Source organism: Rhea americana, unplaced genomic scaffold (genome assembly GCF_003343005.1).
Source record: "Rhea americana isolate MKP2758 unplaced genomic scaffold, rheAme1 scaffold_21, whole genome shotgun sequence".
NCBI classification, from domain to species: domain Eukaryota; kingdom Metazoa; phylum Chordata; class Aves; order Rheiformes; family Rheidae; genus Rhea; species Rhea americana.
The window spans coordinates 4343547-4358776 of record NW_028186258.1 but is presented as its reverse complement, the minus strand read 5'-3'; the positions used below and the strand labels follow the sequence as shown (position 1 = coordinate 4358776).

Sequence of the window (15230 nt, the reverse complement as noted above, 5' to 3'; positions counted from 1 at the left end):
TCACAGCATGGAGGTGACAAGGGTCATCTGCCCTGTGTATGGGTCTGAGCTGTGAATGCAGGTGTGTCAGTGGAGACTCAAAAACACTAGGATTCCAAGATTGCTTCCTCCTGTAGCCGAGGATATGGATTATACATCAGCCTCACACAACCTACAAAAGCATAGCCATGTCATTTGTTAGGCAGTGTAGCTCTGGCCTAAAAGCTGTACTTGAGCACTTGTAAGCCACAGGAGAATCAAGAACCCCATTTTGGCAACCTCAGCACCCTACTTGTCTTTGCTGTTGAGAGCAGAAGCTACCCACAGCTATATGTATCGAAATAGCACAAGGGAGTGCTAAGCCTCAATGAGAGTTTAAATGCTTCATTAATATATTAATAATGAATAGGCCTTCTAAAAGGATTTTGAGCAGTGAATATTAGGGTTACAACTCTTGCATTCCCAAGCTGCATACCTATAGGCTGGTCACAGACTGACCACAGATGTGGATATTATATCTGTTTGTTTCCTCTTCTGGCACTATTGTTTCTTTCCTTTCTTTTTCCTACTATTTACTTCTAATGTAACCCCTTCCAGCAGGCAAGAGAGGCTCAGTAACTCATTTCACTGTAGGTGATGATGCTACTTCACAGAATAGGTCAATGGAGAATGGTGAAGCAAAGGACAGCTGGCAGTACTTTTCCTTAGATACCAGAAAGACACTGAAGTTAATGGCTCAAAATATGCAAGGCAACGAACCTGTAGTTGTGCTGCTGCTGAAAGCATCTTTTGCCTGGCCTGAAGTGCTGTTGATGAGGACACGGATACAGACATATTCTGCCTCAGCCATCTGATATCATCCCACATACAAGAAAGCTGCAAAAAAATATCTAGTCCAGTCAGTTCTCAGTATTTACAAAAGCGTAAGTGAAAATAAAAGCATTTTGGATGTGTAAAAATCAGTAGATGTTGTTCATCAATTTGAGTTTCTATGATGGCAATGAGTTCCTGGATAGAAACAGATATCGAATCATAGGTACAAGAGGACATTTTGTAAAAAACATGCACCTATTTCAGTTGCTTTTCAGATGATCATGCAAAATTGATCTACTGTTCTCCGGGGTACAAAAATAGTTCAAAGATGTCTTGAATGTTATAATAACCATAATACTATCTTTAAAACTTCTAGGGTTTTTTCTTTAGGCTTTTTCTCCTAAGTGTTCAAAAAACCTTTAGAGAGCCAATTAGCCATCATTTATGTAGCATCATGCATTTCAAATAGTTAACTGTGCCACTATCAGAGAGCCAGTCAGGATTTAACCCATAAAAATGGCATGCGAAAATTACATTTTAACATGAGTGACAGGTAAAGCTCTTTGTCATTTAGCTTTTCCAATGACATCATTTCATATACTAAGAATGATCAACTGAGACCCTTGCGGAGTCTAGCACCAAATCTGTAGAAGTAATATACGGAATTAGGCTCCTATTACCTTTGTAAACCACAGGAAATCCTGCATAACTGAACTACTATGAGAGTCATCAATTTCCACAATTGGAATTTGATCTTCATTGGTTACTAATAAGTTGTCCTTGTAAAAAAATATAACGGATAAGTAGAGTCCCCTAAAGAAAAAGAGAAACATTAAGTCAAACACCTTTCATGCCTATTCAAATTCACACCAAATCTTAGCTGTTACAAATCTCAGCCAAAGAATCATAGATTTTAAGTGCCGAGGAGGCAGATCTAATCATCTGGTCTTAACACAGATCATGCAATTTCATCCAGTGAATTCTTAAAAATATTTGGGAAGCACATCACTTCAGATGATGTGAAACTACAAGAATCTAATAAATTATGAATCTGGACAACCCACTGACATCAGTTTTAGCAAGAATTTTTTAGAGTAAACAGTACACAATTGAAGCTTTATGACCTCCAGAAATCAGAAATTTTACCAAAACTTTTTATCATTAATGGGTTTAAGATCTGCCCTCAATTACTTCAGAGTAAATCTGGAGTAACTCAACTGAAATCAGGAGGGTTATTATGGATTTACGTTAGTGTAATTGAGTGTAATTTGGCCAGAATATCTGCAAAACTGTTTATAGAAATCATTCTTTTCAATATTTACCCTTGTAATTAGTTACATACATTAAGCAGTTGCCTTAGGGAATTTAAAGACCCTGGAGAGCTTTTCTGGAAGAATCAAACTCTTATCATAATACAAAGAAAAAAAAGCAAACCGAACATTTACGGCAATGAAAGAAGAAATAATCCAGTCTAAGAAACTTTCATTTGCTAAAACAAACTAGCAAGGCTGAGGGCTGTTGGGTCACACTGGGTTGCAAACCTAGCTAAAAATACTAGGGAATTCTAGATGCACTGCTTCTCGCCAATGGGATATTAATATCTATTAAAACAGCTTATCCAAGCCCTGCATTTTAATGTTATGAATGAAATAAATTCCACAGTCTCATTACTGAGCAACCACAGAGGCAGTACTTCAAAAACACTGAAGTAACTGTATGGTTGTGTCTACATACAATATTTAACTCTGTTACAATTCAAATCAATTTTCAGTAACAACAATGAAGACATTGCTATTGATTTCAGTAGGAACTGGAACATTATTTTCCAAACAGGTGCATCAATCTTACATATATGCAATTTAATCAGGTTTATTCTGTTTGATTGCTGTTTTATTGAGAATAAAATCTATCTACATCTATTTTTAAGGTGCATTTCACTATTGCATAAAAGCAACAACTATTAGCTAAAACTCAGCATATTTAGGAGATAAAATGGATGACAAACCGTTTCAAAGTCTTCACAAACTTGTTTGATGAATGGAAAAGATGCTTCAGGCTTCTAGATACTGATTGCTTGCGACCAGCATTCTGTAATTTAGAACTTTCTAAAATAGAAATTAAAAATCAAACCAAATCTAGCGCTTAAATTTCAGTTAGCATCTCATAATGAACCTTTGTCTCTTCAATCACAATACTAAAATTCACTGGCTGCCCACTTTATTCCTTTCAATAGACAACATTTAAAGACAGACTCATAATGCAAACTTTTGCTTATATTTTTATGATCTTAGTGATATGGGGCATAAACCAACTTCCTTAATCCCAGCAAACTCAGACCCAGTAAAAATACTGTTTTGTTTCTAGGAAAAGTGTAGCCTGAACCAGTACCACATACTTTCAGTGTTCATCCACTTGTTCGGAATAGATATGAATTTTGCAAGTCATCTCAAAAACACAACCATTTCACCAGTCAGCATTTTAGGATGTTGTAATTCCTCAGTTTATGCCCCTATATACCCTTAAACTTCTAAGAACAGAATAATTGGTCCCCTGGCAATCACTAAATAACGTAGCAACATCAGTAATCCATTCTAAGTAAAACTATACTGTCCCCCATCTGTCCCTCTACACAATCTCTCATTTTTCTTTGTACCTCATTAAATGCTTGGCATCTTGTTTGGAATGTATCTTTTTTTCCTGTCGCAACAATTTGCACTCACCTAAATTGCTTCAGAGCTTTCACAGTTACATTTGCTCTTTGGGAATCTGTAATCCAAGGAAGAGCTGTTTAACTCACTTCATGTCAAAGCTGAGGTCTGTTGTATGCCTGTAAGGATCTCTGGACCAACTCTCACAATGCCAGAACAGCCTCAAAATTTAAAATTTTGCCCAATATGCTCAATGTGATTAAATTCGTATTTGTTGTGTTGTTTTCAATGAATATGACTTAACGTCCTTCCTTTTCTCATACATAGCCTGAATTTTAAGCCGAAGAAGAATCTTCCACTGGGACCCGAAACCCTCAAGCTCTTTGAAACAGCTCTGTCCACCTGTATACCTGCAAGCAGTTTTTAGGGGATATGCCAATAGGTGGCAGTCAGGAATATGCAGCATTACGTATGGATTTCATTATTGTCATTAGTTGCTATCTTTGCTCAAGTGTAAATGAAAAGTCACACATCTTTCTACATATGGCCTTTAAAAAGAATGGACATTAAGAATTCTTTTCTTGCACTGCCTTTAATGATGTCTCTCCCGTTGTAAGAGAATCAGCAAAAACAAACAGTCCTAAAGATTTAAAGTCTTAAGGTATTTACTACGATTGGAAAAGAAAAACAAAAAGAAAAATTAACTGTGAAATTACACCTCAGCTTTCTAGGGTCAGTCAGTGTTCTCTTTATTTGAAATACAGATACTTATCCAGATTGAACTTACAAACATTTTGAGGGTCACTGCTCTCCAGTGAGGAAAAAACATGATTCCTGAAAGATCTTGGGAGAAAATTGTTAATTGAAAACTGCTCATCAGTCTGCTTACATGTTCTCAGACTAGCATACTTCCCTGTTACCTCTAATGCAAAATAGGAGGTGTCTATCTGTGTCTCCTTAATGAGTTCTAAGTTTGAACATTTAAAGAACATCTAAATTTGCTCCTGTCAAAACCCCATCTGTGGAAGTGCTCAACATATTTTTAAATGATGAATAAATTTGCGCCATAATTTGCACAGTGAAAACCACAGAAAGAAGAGACATTGTTAGCATAATTATCACTCTGCTGAACAGCAAGTACAAAGAGAACAAGATTCTATTGGGGGTGAAATCACACAATTCAGATATATATTAGATCATCAAATCCATTCTCTTTCCAGTGCGAACTAGTTCTCCATGGCATATTCTCCAGTGTGCTGTTCAGTTTAGTTCTAATACACTCAGCTGAACACGACTGCTCCTTTGATGTAACTGATCTTTGTTTTCTTGTTGTTTTTAAAAATTTCAACTGTTTTTCTAGCCATATTTCCAGAGATCATTTTTATTTTCCTGTGAGCTTTTTTCGGTGTATCACAATAATGTAAACCAAATGCTAGTAAGACAGGAGTTCTTATGTACTTCCTTCTTCCAAGGTTAAGATCTATTTAGAATATTAAGTCCATCCTAATTACGCAGTCTTTGTTTTTATCTATATTAAAGACAGATGGAATGGAAGAAGAAATTACTAAAAGCAATGCAACATAACTCTGTATAAAACACCCAGAGATTGCAACATTAAGCTTTAAAGTAAGAGGGTACATTACATATGAAATATATATTATTGGGCTATTAAGTGGTTTGGGTTTGCTCTACAACTTCTTAGAAGCCAGTAGCAAAAGAAATAATGTAAAGCTACACGAAAACTATAAACTCCCCCCCATTGCTGTTTGCTTTTGTTTTACTGTATAGTGTATTTAGAAGCCAAAAACATGTACCTAGGATTACAGAATAGTTTGGATCCACAGGAAATGGAACATTAACAGTTTGTTATTTAGTTAAGTAATAAGTAACATGGAGTAATCTTAATATTAAACATCAGTAACAACAAAATAAACTTATATTATTAAATGATGCAACGATTGAGCTGTGAGCTCTTTTAATAAAAGCTCAGGAGCAAACATATCCTGGCAGAGATTAGAGAATTTTCAGTGATTAGTTTTAGATCAGGAATATTCAAATCTGGATTGAAGTAGGAAATTAACTGCCGAGGTGCATTTATAACATCAGGAGTTTTTCTTGTCTAAGGTAGAATATAAAAATGTTTCTCTGTTGTTCACTTAAATACAATAGGTACTTCAAAGCAGAGTAAGTAGGCTGTGGAGGAACAGGAACGAAGCCGCCCGCTCAGGCTGCGAGCGTGCAGCCGCGGGCTCTCTGCAGGAATGCCTGTTATGCGGAGCTGCTCCGCTGGGGAGGAAGAGCACTTGGAATTCTTTGTCCTGTCACTAGACAAGCGGGTGCCTCTCCTCAAGTGGGGCATATGTGAAGTACATGGAATTACATCAGTGCAAAATTATCCAAGGAGAGATTTTAGCCCCACAAATCTGATAGTCTGTGGAACAGCTAAACATCATTTAGGGTGATGCTGAATAATGAAACAAATCAGCACAAGATGAGCTGGATCCCAATTAACTCTTAGTGGAAGGCATAGAACAGGGCTCAGAGTTTTTACTAACTGGGTAACTTTATGAAAACAGATCAAATAACTGAAGCTTCTAGACTAATTCAAACTCAGTTCAAAGCTACTAAATTTTTAGCTGGGCTGACAACTGCCAATGGGATAATGTGCATGCAGACATAATACCACGCAGAAGTTAAGGGCATAAATAGCAGGCAGACACCTCAATAACTGTTATGACTTGAGATCATGATTATTCCATATTACCTCACCTCAAGATGGGATGTCTTTCAAAGGGCAATTTGGTACCTCGTGAAGAAGCTATAGGCATGTCAATCATGTTATTAGGAGGTGTTTTTTGGATTGCCAAGTCAGGCTTAGCAGCTGAAACTGTAACTTCTTAAATTCCCTACCTGAAGTTCTCAGTCTGTGGCCTGATTCTCCATCCTGTTTTTGTGTATTTTCACAAATAATTACAATCAAAACTTCTAAAATGCCCTATGGAATCAGAGACCCTACTCTTTGTTCAATGTAATAGAAGTACGCAGTCTCCTTGTGAATCAAATTACGTTTTTACTTCATTCTTGACTTTTCTAGTAAAAGGCATTTCAACTAAATTTCAGAAAGAAAGTATCTAGTAAGCATTTTAGTGAAGACTTGGGTTCCTTTCTTAATGAAGCATCACACAGTTACTTAATCCACTCTGAATTGTCCAGAATGAATGATCTATAAGAAAAAAAATACTTTAAAACTGCATTTGAAATGTTGCCAGGACATACAATTGTAGTAACTCAGTTATGATAGTCTGTAGCACAGTATTATGAAGACAAATGGATGACTGTTGTTTGTAATCATCAGGGTTTTCCAGAAGATTAAACATATGAAAGCAAAGCTTCCTAAGTAATTCCCTAGGAGATTTCATGATATCACAGAGCAGGTTCAAAAGCAACAGCTGATCTAATTCCAAAAGCTCTTAAACTCACTGTACATTCCAACGTATTCTTCCTGGAATTTTGGTAAGCTTGTTTTCTTCAGCCTCTGAAATGCAAAGTGTAGGGCAAAACAGCAGGCTTCAGTGCAAAGCCTGAATGAATAGACTTTAGCAAGAGATCTGTGTGGAATCTGCACAATTTAACCCTCCCAGATCACAACGGAGCACTAACACACAGTCACTGCTCTGGTAGCTCCTTTGCGCACCGAGGCTTTTGTCTGCATTATTCAAATCATCTTACATCTTTTAGATTACTGCCCTCTAAGTTTCTTTCACCTCCTCTGCGGTACTCTTCCACTCTCCTTTGGCCAGCCTGAGCAGCACGCATGCAGTATCCCCACAGGGGAATCACTTAGGGGCACGTCAAGGTGTCGAGCCTCCAGGTTTGAATTCTGTCTCTGCCATCACCTAGTTTTCATTCTACTGTTTGTTCAGTACAAGGCTTGATTCTGCTCTAATTTACAAACCACTGCAAATCAGTGGCTGTAAGCACGTTCAAAGTTATTCTACAAACAACTCCTTGCTATTTACTTGCATCTCTAAAACAAACGGGGGAAACAGAGGTAAAAATAGTCATTTATAATCAAACAGAAGCACAGTAAAGACTCGACAAATGCCAGGCTAGGTCCTCAGCTTATGTGTAACAACAAATCCATGCTAATCTCTATCCACGTCAATCCAGTCATACTAAATTACATTCACTAAGAATCTAGCTTTGACCTCTGTATTATATTAAGTGAAAATTATTATTGGGGCTTGTCAGTCACACACAATAGCCTATCTCAGATCCTTGATCAAACTTCTTGGATTTTGCTGAGGTTGATAAATTCCTGAATCAAATTTCAGAATCAAAGTGATATCATAATTCTTACTTTTTCTGTAAACCATTTGTTTTGGTTCTTTAGGAAATTACCGAAATGTAAGAGACTGACATCAATCATATACTTAAGGTAAATTCCAAGGCTGTTTTATTATGTCACAATCCTGATTTATTCAAACTATACTACTAAATTACAAGTAATTACGAGATTTTTATTTGGGTGAAGGCAAGGATGTTGCTCAAGCTCACTCCACAGTGTAGTACTGCTGTCTGTAAGATCCTGTTTCTAACGTGCAAGAAAATGTTCCGAGATAAACAGGTCTTCTATATTGTTGTTACTGATTATTTAAGGAAAAGGAGTTACGAGATCAGTTAAAGAGTTGTCTGTGCTTTGCTTTTAGACTGGAGTTAATTTCTGGAGCAGAGGTATTTTATAACCGGCAGGCACTGGTGTCATTTTTTAAAAGAAGGGATTTTCTGCATGTTTTTTATAACTGCTTCTGTTTAGGTCTGGTATGTCAGAAAAACAATTTATACTAAGAAAATTCTCAAATGTTACTAAGAAAATTCTCAAATCTTCCATCATTTTATTTCATGTTGACTAGGAAGATGGCCTGAAAGACCCAAGATACGTACTAACTTCATAAAGGGAAAACTGAAACTGTACCATGGAAAATGGCTTCTTTAATAGCATGAAAAAGCTATATGAGAAATAAAAAACATCATCTGAATCTGCGCTACCAAGACCACCTGCAAGTGATAATGTTTGTACGAATTTTAATTAGAGAAACAACATTTTCCTGCAATATCTCCTTGCCCTTTCCAAGCAACACAGCTGAATAGTTTAAGTTGCTATGGTTACAATGGGTTGTGGCAGACTGTGGATCATCATGATTGTGACATATTTGCACATAAAGAACAAAGGCTGCATCTTTCCATTGCAGCCAGATGATCTTAGCCCTAAGTATTTCTATGAATTTAAATCAATTGATGCAACTTGGAATATAACAGTCATACCAGGTGAAGAAAAAAGAAAACTTTACGGTAGTTTAACCCTTCAGTTTAAAGTAAGTTCCTTTGCCACAAAGCATTATTCCAGTCAGAAGTTTATTTTAAGAAAATAAATAGCAAGTTTTCAACAATTCATATAGAACAGGAGATTTTATATAGGCTTTAGAAAGAATGCCAAGCTGTTGCCTTGGATCTTGAGCTATTAAAGGCACAGTCCGTTTCTCATGAATGCAGAGCAAAGAACTGGCTGAGATTCGTACTTTCTCCCAGTTTTGGTCCATTCTATTTGCAAATATAGTGATCTAGCCTTCCCACTGCACTGTGCAACTACTTTTCATTACAGATTGGCATCATATCCACTAGAATACTTGGTGTCTTCCACTTAGAGGCAGCCAAGTCCCCTCTTTTGATCCAAGACTGTTGTTAACTTTTCAAAGTATTTCTTTATATAAAAAGCAAGAGAAATCCTTGAAACATTTTAGGGGAATCCTGTGCGACAATGATTTGTAGGAAAAACAAATTAATAGGTGTGTACAGTATAGAGGGAGAGAGGGTATGTCTGTGCTTGTGTGCATTCTAGCTTTCAGATGTTTTCATCCAAATAATTTCAAGGGTTAAGAGCAAGATAGTGCACTAAAGTGATTCCAGATGGGCCAATATTAATATCTTTCTTTTCCTGATGAATGAGAAGGTATGATCCAGTTAGAAAACTGCTAAAATTATAGGCGCCACAGAGGCTTCAGCTGGTGCCCTACCACATAGACATTTCTCCTTACCTCTGCAATTATAATGCTGATGAGCTGCTTGAACTTGCTGAAGGAGATGTTCCAGGGCTTCAGTGTGTCCCTTGTGCCGAGGTTCTCTTCCACTGCAGTCCTTCCAGTCTATTGAACAAAGGAAATAAACAGAAATGAAACACAAAGGAGCAAGAGAGGGTTTTAAAAATATTTCCATGCTTCTGATATTTCTTGGCTTTAGAGGAGTCTTATATCTGAGCATGCAGGAAAAAATGGCAGCTGTTTTCAAGTGTGCTGTTGTTACTTCTACAATAAGCTTCCTCTGCCTCATGCCAGAGAGGTAATTAATCATAATGATTACTAACAGAGTGCTCACAATCAGCTCCCAGAAGCTCCTGTAGTGACTGGCTAGACAACATCTATTTCTCTTCAATACGTAAATGGCCTCTGCTACTGTAGTGTCAGAGCTGCTCTTGGCTGTCACCACACTGACCCTTGCAATACCTCACTGAGGTAACATTACTGCTTCTTCTGCCTTTCACTGAGGCACCAGGAGCCTAAACATCTCTCCTGTAGTTACACAGGAAACCCACAGTAAAGCAGAGATTGAACATCCTCCTGCATCCAGAGCTAGCTCTGCAGCTATAGAAACATGCTCTGAATAAAAGCAGTTTTGAAAATCTGCTTCCAGCAAAGAGGACTGACTGCTGGCAATTCCTGCCCTCACGTCTACAGTCTGCTCAGCACTGCACTCGTGAGGCAAGAAGCTGCTGTTTCTGTCCCACATCCCTTCAACCTACAAAAGATTTAGCTACAATCTTAACCTTAATTAAAAGACCCTCAAAAAACAAACAAAAAAACTCTCCAAAAAACCCTTTCACAGATGCAAGGATGAAGCTGTGCATATCAGAGAAGAGTTTCTAATTCCAGTTTTGACTGTCTTTATATTTTTATTATAATTAGAAAAAAAATACCCCACCACAGTCTCCCGACTTGAAGTAGTGGTGGCTGATTAGGGTATTAACAATTCGTCTGCCTGCAAAGAAGACCTGCTCCCTCCCTGCAGCATAGAGGCTATGTACGTATTCACCACCACCAACAAACTGCTCCCTCACTGAGCCTACAGTTCTAGCTTATASTGCAAGTTCAGAGTCAGGCAGTCCTTCCAGTGGGCGCACTATGCCAGGGATACAAATGGGTGGAAGAAGGCAATGGCTACCCTGATAGCCTGCAGGCAGTGGTAACAGCTGCCGAGTGGCTTTCCTGTATGTTGTATGTTATTGTGGAGATCAAGAGCCAGCTGCATTTACAGCTCTGTGTAAGCAGGTCAGTTCTCAGATCTCCTGTGGGCAGCCAAGAAGAATCAGCTAGAAGTCATCAATCCCAAAGCATCTGGGGAGAGGGAGCAGTAGAGTTTAGAACAACCTCACAACTTTCCTAATCCCATAGTTCCCAAACGTTTTGAATCTCTAGATTGCTGACTACCTTCTAAATGACACAGAAGTCAGACCAGCCCTGTTATCGTCCATCACTCACAATGCTAATCAATAAGCTTGCACATTTCACTCTCTACTGTGGTTTCCCAGACCAGCTACACAACAGCGGCCACAGCTTCTCAGTCTGCTAGAGTCCATGTGTGGGAAACAGGCAGGCAGTGGCAAATGCTCACTGTCATGCTACAAGGATGCATCTCCAAGGATGTCACTGAGCTTTGATGCTCTGGGATTGCAATAGATCAGGTTTAAGCCCTGAAGCTTTCATTTCCCATGTATATTCTTCTGGCTGCTATGACAAACACTTTTGTAGAGTGTAAATGCATTTACATTTAATTTTTAGCTTAGGGCTATATTCTGTTATGCAATACCAGTGTAATTTCAGGTTTGCTTTCTTCTTGCCAAGCACAGTCAGTCTGTTAGTTTTCTAAACCAATGGTGAAAGCAGCCATGTGGATAAACTCTGCCCCCAGTAACTGCATCAGTAAATAGCATCTTGTCTCTCAAGCTAAAACTGTGAAATTAGTATTACTTAATAAAAATAATTTACATTTAGGTTCTGAGAGTCTCACTTGTTAAGTGTAAGCATGTGTCACTAAGGATACTTAATGAAAACACCACATTATTGCTAGCTATATGCATTGAGAGCTGAGCCTGCCTAATGCTTCAGCGTTCACCAACAAAGAACACATACACATACAGCCATGAAGAAACACTGCTCTTTGCCACAAAATCTCAGAAGTTCCCATGCATATGAACAGGTGCTCCTGTTCTCCCACAGGGAAATCCAAAAGACTCCTTCTATTGCTTTGCCTTCCCTTCCAAAAACACCACCACACTCATGGTCCAAGGCACTTCAGTAGTACTCTAATGGATGCTACAGGCCCCAGGGGCAGGGACTTCCTTGGTTCTGAGCAGCTGCACGTGACAATGTGGCCCTAATTCTGACAAGTCTTGGACTTCTTGCTACTCTAGAGCCCTGAATCCCTGAGACACTAAACATAGGAAAATGAACTTTGTTCTCTAGGTAGTTCTTGTGTTGATCCACCGAAATCTGCGGGAAAACTTCCCCCTTCTTCCCAAAGTTTTGGAACTGGTCTGTACTGTCAGACTCTAAAGGATTAAAAGCAGTGGATAAGAAAAAGGCAGGGAAGACAATGCAATACATTTGAAGCAAAATTTCTTATCATATAAAGCTACAGTCTTAAATGCTATTTGTCTTGCCAACAGTGCCCTGTGCTGCTCAGTATATTTAGCTGACTAACAGGCAACTACTGTAAAACAGTCTTGTTTCTCAGCTGATGGAAATTTTTGGTTTGTGGGGCCAAATCCTGTGCAGTTACACTTACATAAAGTCAAGGTAATAGCATGTCACTGAGTTATTCAAAACAACTTCATGGTAGTGAGTCATCCACATAACCAAGAGTAGAATTTTGTCCCAGGACTGTAGCTGCTAATTTTTTTCCTCAAACAGAAGATTTCTTTAGTATAGTTCTGGCTTTATTCTGGGGTATAGCAGAGCAAAATTTGAAGCAAAACAGGACAACAGTACTGCAACTGCTTCATTTATCCAACCCTCTCTGTTACCACAACTGAGAGTGAGTACAGCATTATTTTCTCACATTAGCAATGAAGGTTATTAAATTGTTACATTAGCCTAATAAAAACAAGTGCTAATGCAATAAAATAAAAAGAAAATAATGCCCACTTTACCGCACTGATCAATACAAAGGAAGCTGTAACATGCCTAGCCAGTTCAGTAGTGAACGCTAAGCCTAGAAGAGTGACTAACAATAGAATGTGATTTCACAGATTAGAAATTACAAAGGAAAAATCATAATTGAGTCTGAGAAAACTTATCATAGGTTTGTAAAGGAGGGAAGACATGCCTTGAACATTTTACTGCTTAAAGGCTAGCTCCTACCAACCTGCAATACTCCACTAGAGCACTTTACAGACTGGATGCACCCCCTAAATTCAGCAGGAACTGACATCTGCCAGAATTGGCCAGTGAGTGGTATCTATAATGTCACAAATAAAGTTCCAAATAGCAGAACTTTGTTTGAGAAATTAAAGTCAAAATCTTTCTAATTTTTCTTAAGTGTTAGTGAGGTTAGTGACTAAATACATTGCTTCATCAAAGTACTGAAGAATATAAGATAAGGCAAATAAATATGCATATATAATTATTGCACTTATTTGGGTAGGGGGTGGAACTGAATTTTACTTATTTCATTCATCCTAAATGAAATGCCAATTAAATCTGTGACACTCCAGCATACTTGGCTTTTTCTTCTGTATGAAGAAAAAAATAATCAAACTAGGAAAACAGACAAACTCAACCTACTTGAAGGAGAAGCATATGTAGGAGTAGATTTGCGTGGAGATCCCCAGCCTCTCATGTTGCATGCTGATACACGGACATAATACCTCTGGCCCTGCAAATGGAAACAACCGAAATCAAAATCGGCGCTTGATTTGGAATCTTAGCTATAATAACTAGATAGCTGTCCTTCCCAAAGTTGTTTTCTTTCAAAAACTCATAAACAGCTTTCAGGTCAACAGATGCATCATGATGGACTGAAACACAGTTCAAAGATCACCTCAGAACAGGTGATTTGCTGAGATTTAACAGAGCACATCACTTCCAACTGAGAAACTGCAATCTCTTCTACCAAAGCAGACCACTGGGAACTCTTACAATCAGACTTAAAGAATAGAGTCCTCTCTCCCCTGTAGTATTTAACAGAGCCCATCTGCCAGCACAGAGACCAAAGAAGCTTTGTTTTGCTGTCAATGAAGTTGGTCAGACCTTTATCACCTATTTTGATGTGTAAATCTAGGTCAATGGAGAGTGCTTGTAAAAAAATCTAGGTGTTCATTTAAAAATGTTATGTAATTTGGAGAGTGTGGACAAACATCGTCCATTGCACTGTTCTTGATCCGTGCCTATGAAAGTGACCATGCAAGTTTGCTAGCTTTCAAGTTAAGAAAAGTTACTCTGAGTTGTTAGAAAATGAAAATTAGAGGAAATGCATATTGTGGCTCAGCTCCCTGAAAAAACAATGTGCCCGAGTTTTGACACACAGTCAAAATTATTGTGCTTAAGAATCATCATCAACTTTCTCCATTGCTTACTCAGTTCTTATCAGTATAAAACATTTATACAAAAATAAAGAACAAAAAAAAAGACTTTCATTAATGTATCTTGCTCTTGGAAGTAGCAGAAGAGAAAGAATTATTATTTTAGCTATTGGTCATCAGAGTCAGGACTAGATCTTTCAAGAGCCTTTGATCTACACTAGGATTATCCTATGATCCATGATACAGCATCTTTCATTCCAGTGTTTTCTGATCTCCTCATGACATGACAACTTATAAACCAGTTCATGCTGTCTGTCTATTCCTTTGTGACTTTCAGATTATGGATGCCAGATCTATTATGCTTAATGACTGGAACTCATTGTTAGAGGAACGGCACTCTGCAGTTATTACCAACAGGCATGGATGCAAACATCTGTTTTTGTATCATTGGTAGGGGGAAACAAGATCTAAATGAAACATTTGATACTTACTGTTCTGAGGCCTGTGATGGTACACCTCAAAAAGTGCAGATTATCGATAATTATTTCACCAACCAAAGGACAAAAGTCTTCTGAACAGCTCCATTCCACTAGGAAAAAAATAAAAAGATAAAATAAAATCAGGTATCTATCCAAGCAAAGACATCAAAGTATTTTAATTACTTTACAGATTTTCCCATTCCATGTGAAAATGTTTAAAGTCAAGTAACATTTAGCAAAACTTTGCACAGTAATCAAGTTACAATTGTGTATGCGTAAGAGAGAGAAAAGCAAAATATTGCTCAAAAACTTGTAATAAAATAATGCTTAAAAATGGACTGGCTTACAAATTACATTTAGTTAACATTTGCCCTCGTTTAAGCAACTTCCTTTTGAAGAAAATGAAGAGGCAGAAAACAGAGCATTTGGACCCGCTAATGCCATCAAGCAGCTGATACATCCAAGTCAACAAAGAGTGCTGTTCTGCAATCGGATCTGCACAGGAAGGCCTGGGCACTTGCAGAGAGCCCTCTGGGGTTCCCCCACGCTGCAAAACTCTTATCACAGAGCCTTGGCTGTTCCATAGAGAAGTATCTGCTTTGGTCCAGACCTGGCACTCACTGAAGTCTCTTTATTGGTTTCAGTGGGTTCTGGCTCTGTAGTCCATGTCTGGTTCTG

The 15230-nt window shown here is 38.1% G+C and overlaps 1 protein-coding gene across 1 annotated transcript in view; it reads right to left on the bottom strand.

Moving 5' to 3' along the window:
- The window catches only part of ANKFN1 (ankyrin repeat and fibronectin type III domain containing 1), a 63566-nt gene that overhangs the window by 19641 nt on the left and 28695 nt on the right, over positions 1-15230 (bottom strand). Inside the window, exons 5-10 of the mRNA XM_085304823.1 lie at positions 14565-14662; positions 13337-13427; positions 9536-9643; positions 2798-2897; positions 1473-1605; positions 739-855 (exon numbers count right to left, since the gene is read on the bottom strand). Of these exons, the coding sequence (XP_085160949.1) occupies positions 739-855; positions 1473-1605; positions 2798-2897; positions 9536-9643; positions 13337-13427; positions 14565-14662 (647 nt within the window). The remainder of the gene's footprint in view (positions 1-738; positions 856-1472; positions 1606-2797; positions 2898-9535; positions 9644-13336; positions 13428-14564; positions 14663-15230) is intronic.